At 37.4% G+C, this 6000-nt stretch overlaps 1 protein-coding gene across 1 annotated transcript in view; it reads right to left on the reverse strand.

Annotated features, from left to right (window-relative positions):
* The window catches only part of KCNJ6 (potassium inwardly rectifying channel subfamily J member 6), a gene marked incomplete at its 5' end in the record, with an annotated part of 82046 nt that extends 76532 nt beyond the window's left edge, over positions 1-5514 (reverse strand). The window contains one exon of the mRNA XM_083361450.1: positions 5490-5514. Coding sequence (XP_083217576.1) covers positions 5490-5514 — 25 coding nt within the window. The remainder of the gene's footprint in view (positions 1-5489) is intronic.
* Positions 5515-6000: the final 486 nt, after the last annotated feature.

The following is a 6000-nucleotide window of genomic DNA, read 5'->3' on the forward strand; positions in this document are numbered from 1 at the left end:
TAACATCTCTGGCTATAAATAGCTAATTTGTCGAACTGAGAAGGGGGCAAAAAAAAACACCCAAAAACCCTTTACTTTCTGTAGGGAATACCAGGAAAGCAGCAAATATCTCCATGGAAACCTGTTTCTCAATCTATCAGTCTCCTGCTTTACTTAAAACATGACCTGTACAGTGAAGACTACTGTACTGTTAAATATCAGCACATTTAACACAATGTCCATTTTGTACACCTGATTAGCTTACCTTCTCCAGTTCACGAAGAAATGGGTTATTTTTAAATATCTCCAGAGGAACTAATAGTCTCCCAATCCCTATTAAAATGGATCATTTGACTTTTTGCCTGCAAACATGTCACATATGGGGGTTTCTATAGTAACATGGGATACTGGCTTAATTTGAATTTGTAATCTTTAAAACACAAGTGAAGGTTGGTAATATGACTTACAAAAAAGAGAATTCGACTTACCATTATGGTGACATGCTGACCATCAAATTCTGGTAAATAATACAATAATTTAAAAAGAGATGTTTTCAATTTTCTAAAAGCAGTTTAAGATTTGGGTTTCTGTTGCATCAGTTACTCTAAAATGATTCTCTGTGTATTTGATACTAGAGGGTTGTTTTTTTTTTAAAAAATGATTCATTTAATAACTGTAGGGAAAGACATGTTTCCCATTATAGTTTAAAGCATCATACATTTCACAATCTAGGGCATTACATTTAAACAATCTGTCAGGATTCCAGTGATCTGCTAGGACATTTTAGGATCTCAGAATTAATTATGCATGTAGGTAGCCATTTCCTGCAATAACAGTTACATAAAGTTCATCAATTTATGCATATTACATTTGCTCTTCATTAGGCACAATGTGAACAAACTGGGGGAAAAAAGGCCTGTGGAAGCTGGTAGAGTCCAATCATAGCATTGAAAATTCTATAGAGAAGTTGGGAAAAACGATTATTGCAGTATTTGCTAAAATTGCAGATATGTTCTTCTAATTATTAGCTTTTAGTTGCCTTAGTGGATTTAAATATTGCATTAATACTAGACCATCAGTAGTTTGAATTGACATTTGTAACTGTGTTTGTTTATTCTGCATACTTGCGAGACCACCTGCTGCCATTGTCAACCTCCCATCGCCCGGTTCGCTCCCACAGAGTCGGCCTCCTCAGGGTGCCGTTGGCCAGGCAATGCTGGCTGGCGACCCCGAGGGGGAGAGCCTTCTCTGTGGGTGCGCCGACTCTCTGGAATGAACTACCCATGGAGCTGCGGATGGCCCCTGACCTTCGGTCCTTCCGCCGTGACCTGAAGACCTGGTTGTTCCAACAAGCGGGCCTGGACTGACTACGTTTTTTAATTAGGCTTTTTACTGGGTTAAATTATCTTGTATTTATTGCATCTATTGTTTAATTATTTTTTAAATTTTTTACTTTATGTTTTTTAATTTTTATGGTTGTGAGCCGCCCTGAGTCCTCAGGGAGAAGGGCGGCATATAAATTTAATCAAATCAAATCAAATCAAATCAATAGTCAGTTAACTAATAAATATTTTGACTGATTGACTGAATCCCTACAATACCTTTCTGCCTTGATTATTTCTTTTCTTTTGACTTATGTAAAGAATGTGTGTGAAGCTCTTGGATCATCCAGTTCTGATCCTGGTCTAAAGTGAACCATTCTTCTTTCTACTACCCTACAGTAGACTATTTGCTGCAGTTTGAGTAAAGGGGCTAATCATAAAACTATGATGTCATGCTGGTGTCATCACATCTTTCAGTGACTATTTCTATAGAGGAATAATAATGTTTTGAAGGCCAAGCAGAATTCCCTTCGTCCCAACAGCCCAGCATTTTTTTCAACACAAATGCACACAAAAGCTACAGAAATTTTTTGTCTGTGGGTGCAGGGGTGCCAAGTACCACTTTTCTTTTTCTCCGTGGAACAAAAATGAGGGTCTTTGGGTGGGTTTACAAAGCTGTCAGAATTCAGAGGACCAGGCAATAACTGAATAACATGTTTTGCATTTTTATGTTGACCAAAATGGCCATTAATTGGCTCTTGATGTTCCCTGACTGTTCTCAGCATTAAGAGCAGGGCTTTTTTCCCTCATAGAACGCTCAGAACGGAGTTCCGGCACCTTTTTTGGATGGAACCTTGTAGGGTAGGCATGGTGGGTTGTATGACATGTGTGAGTTCCGGCACCTTTTTCTTTTACAAAAAAAGCACTGATTAAGAGAATGGCAAGAATGACAGATGGCTTCAAAATTCTGTGAAAATATTGGAGAGATTGCTTTGTAGAAGTACTTCCATTTGTACCCTTCAGAGGTTCATATTTCATTTAGGAATGTGAACTGGTTCAAGCTGGTCTGAAATCCTCCTCCTCTTCTTCTCGTGTTTGAACAAGAAAAAAAGAAACTCATAGCTGCTAGCTTTATTTGATCTCCCCTCACAAATAAGCGATGCTAAATTCTCCCGCTCCCTTGCCACTAAATCCCACTGTTTTCATCCTCAGGCTCCCTACTATGTGGAAAAGTCCTGTCTAGAAGAAGAAGGGCTCCATGAGAAGAGAGATGAGTTACTTCAGGAAGAGAAGCCAAACCCAAGAAGAAGAGAGGAGTGTTAATTTCCATGTGTGAACTGTTTTTAAATGTCATTCTACAGTTCATATGTGATTACACCAAATGGTATACCCTGCTATAAGAACTTCGGTGACCATATCAGATCCCAATGTTTCAACCTCTACAACTTTAAGATATGTGTACTTCAACCTGGCTGACTGGAGAATTCTAGGAGTTCAAAGTTGCTTCGAACTCAGCTCAGGTTGAGAAATACTGCCATGTTCTGAAGAATTCCTTTTGAATTGCTATGAAGCAAAAAAGACCATAGTTAACTGTGTGGAAACATTCAGCAGATACTTTTCTAATAATTCTGTGGAAGGGACAAGGAAAAGGACACTGGAAAAAGAGAAAGGAGAAATCTTTAAAAATTAATAATCTGGGGCAGTAGGTAAAGTTAACTTTTCTTAAAAGAGACAATCAAAAATTGCCCATGTTCGTTTCCTCTCTGTTACATCTTTTTTTTTAACTGCATTTTAAGAGTTATGGTCTTCCAAGCATCCAGCAGAAGGATCCAATAAGAGGTTATGGGAAGGCCAAGAAAGGGATGGAAGACAACACAGACATAAATAATCAAGAAACAGTGGTTCAATCAGTTGATAGCTTTAATCATAAATGGCAATTTAGCTCAGGTGGGGAGAAATCTGAGGCAAGGTGTTTCAAATCACTCAGAGATTTTGCCATAAGTAACTTACTATAAATGAGACTGGGCCGGTCCTATTACCGTTTATTATTAATGATACCTTACTAAAATTCCTTAAACCTAAGAGACTCAGTGGGAATGATGTCACATTTTTATACAGATTACTTTTGGGGGAGAGGTGAAAATGAAAGATGACTATCTTTGCACTGTCCCGGGAATTACACTACTTCACATATAGGTACACTGCAATCTCACAAGCAATGGTATACAACAGAACTAAAAACTGTTCGTAAATACATTAAAATATAAAAACCAAACTAAAACAATGAATAATAGATGAAGGGAAGTTAAAAGTAGTGGAATCCCTGCACTAACTCATCTGTCCCCTGGAATCCCCAACAATGACAGAACCAATCCCAACTTAGAGGGGTGGGGGTGGAGAAGATTTATCCGCATAGGTGACACAGCAGAAAAGGCCTGCTCCTAGGGCCCGCCAAATGTAACTCTCTAGGCAACAGAACTTGTAACAAGCCTTCCCTGCTGGATCTGGGCAAATGAAATTGGAGAAAGGCAATCCTTCAACCTGCTCCCATGCCAAGAACAGCTATAAAAGCCAACACCAAAACTTTTTAATTATTTAGTAGATATAGACACTGTTGGCAGTTTACAAATACAACTATAAAACCATATAAAAGAGATTCAACTAAAAGCACAATTAAAACCACAGTGAAAAACAGGTTTAAAACAGAAGCAGAATACAAAATGAGTTAAAAGCAGAAGAAGCAGCCTCAGGCCCCCCAAACAACCACATGCTAGAAACAACAAAAGGTGAAGCTGAAAACCCGAAGGCAGCAGTAAAATGCAAAAGTGAATTCATAGTTTTTTGTTTGGATCTTGCATAACCCAAAGCTATGTTCTTAGATGGTACATATTTAAAAGCTGGCAACCAGAAGCACATTGAAACATAATGAAATTCCTACTCTTTGTATACCTGGTCAGTTCTGTTTTTATTAGGAACCTCCCCCCCCCCCCGAAAATCTTGTTACCAGTGGACCAAAGGCCAAGGCTGTCAGCATATTAATGTCAAGTTATGTAACCAAACATATCTGAACACAGAATGAAGTTAACATTTCCTGTCTTTACGAATGAATTTCATCAACCACACTTGGTGTTTTGCTGACCAACTAAGTCAATTAAGAGTGAAAGTAATGGTTTACTTTCTGTTCTGGGCATTGGGAAAATTGCTAAGATGTGAACACTTTCACCTCTCTTTTTAGCATCTGTGAAAAAACTTCATATATATGTTAAATGCTTGTTAACTATTTAGATTACCTTGCTAGGCCCCAAACATGGGACAAATCTTTATTTCCTGTTTCAGCCTAACCGAAGGCCATCGACAGGCAGTAGTCACAACAGTGACAGCTCATATATATATATATGATTTTTTTTGTAAAGAATAACATTATTTCTAAAAATACATCATTTGTTCTAGATCTGAGAAGTTAGTAGCTTACCCCATACTGTGCTAAAACCCAAAAAAGAGTATACTCTAGTAACAAAAATACTAATGTTTCACCTGAATTATATCCCAAATTCCATAATCTAAACAGCATTTCTGCAAGAATGAAACTGCATTAAACTGTTGTTCAGCTTCACTGATTTAAAGGATTAAAAAACCGTTCTTGCCTTTCAAAAAGAAATATGGTTAAATTTTACGTTTGGGATCAGTTTCTCTAAGTCCCTATGTCCCTATCTTTAAAACAGAGGTTAATGATATGGATGCTAGGCAGCAACCACTATTACCCAATTCTATGAAGTTTTCTCTACTACTGCATTTGTTTTTAATTGCTTTTTAATTACACTGAGTTGCATCCTGTAACAGTAATTTCTTATTGGTTCTTTAGTCATATGAAAAAGAAACATTATACCATTGGCAATTCTTTCATATCTCACAACTCAATAAGTGACAGGAGGCTGTGAACCTTGACTGGCCATGATTGGCTTATACTCATTTTAAGTTATAAGATGTGACTCCCTATTTATGCTTTGGAAATTATTCATGGCATCTATGTAATCATGTAACAAAAGATGCCACCTTTTGTGAGAAGAGGCATCTCATAGAATGCAAGAAAAACATTATTTGGGTGAACATTATCTCCAAGAGAGTTTTTTCCCCCTAAATAAAATGACTGAAGGAAAATCAAGAATTGATCTTCCTGTGTGTACTCACTCATTGATTCTGTCAATTTGGCCATCTTTTTCACTTTCTGTTTGAGATCCTCCTAGAGGAAGAAAGCAAATAATAAAAACAACCCCAAATAAATGTTTATGGGAAGTTTAATAGACTAAATTAGACTATTGGTCTATGTTATGTATGGGGTTTAATAACAATAACCACAATAACCACAATAACTCTCCAACGCTTCAGATAGGAAGGACTCTTCTCAAGTCCTGGAGATACCAAAGGTTAACTTAGGAAGTTTTGCATTTGAAATTTCCTCTAAGCTGTTTTTGATGTAATTTCATTTGCACATCGCATCAGTCTACAGTGTGGTTTGTTGGGTTTTGGTTTTGCATGGTGTGTTTGCTGAGGCATTGTGGTTTGTAAGTCATTGTTTGCAAGTTAGCATCATAAGCAGATTACAACACTATAAAAGGTTTTATAAAATAACAGTGGAGGGAGGGATTCTCATATTTCTGAACCTTGCTCTAGCTCAGTAGGCCCCAACTTTGGGGGGAAC

This window comes from Vipera ursinii (assembly GCF_947247035.1).
Source record: "Vipera ursinii genome assembly, chromosome: 4".
NCBI lineage: Eukaryota > Metazoa > Chordata > Lepidosauria > Squamata > Viperidae > Vipera > Vipera ursinii.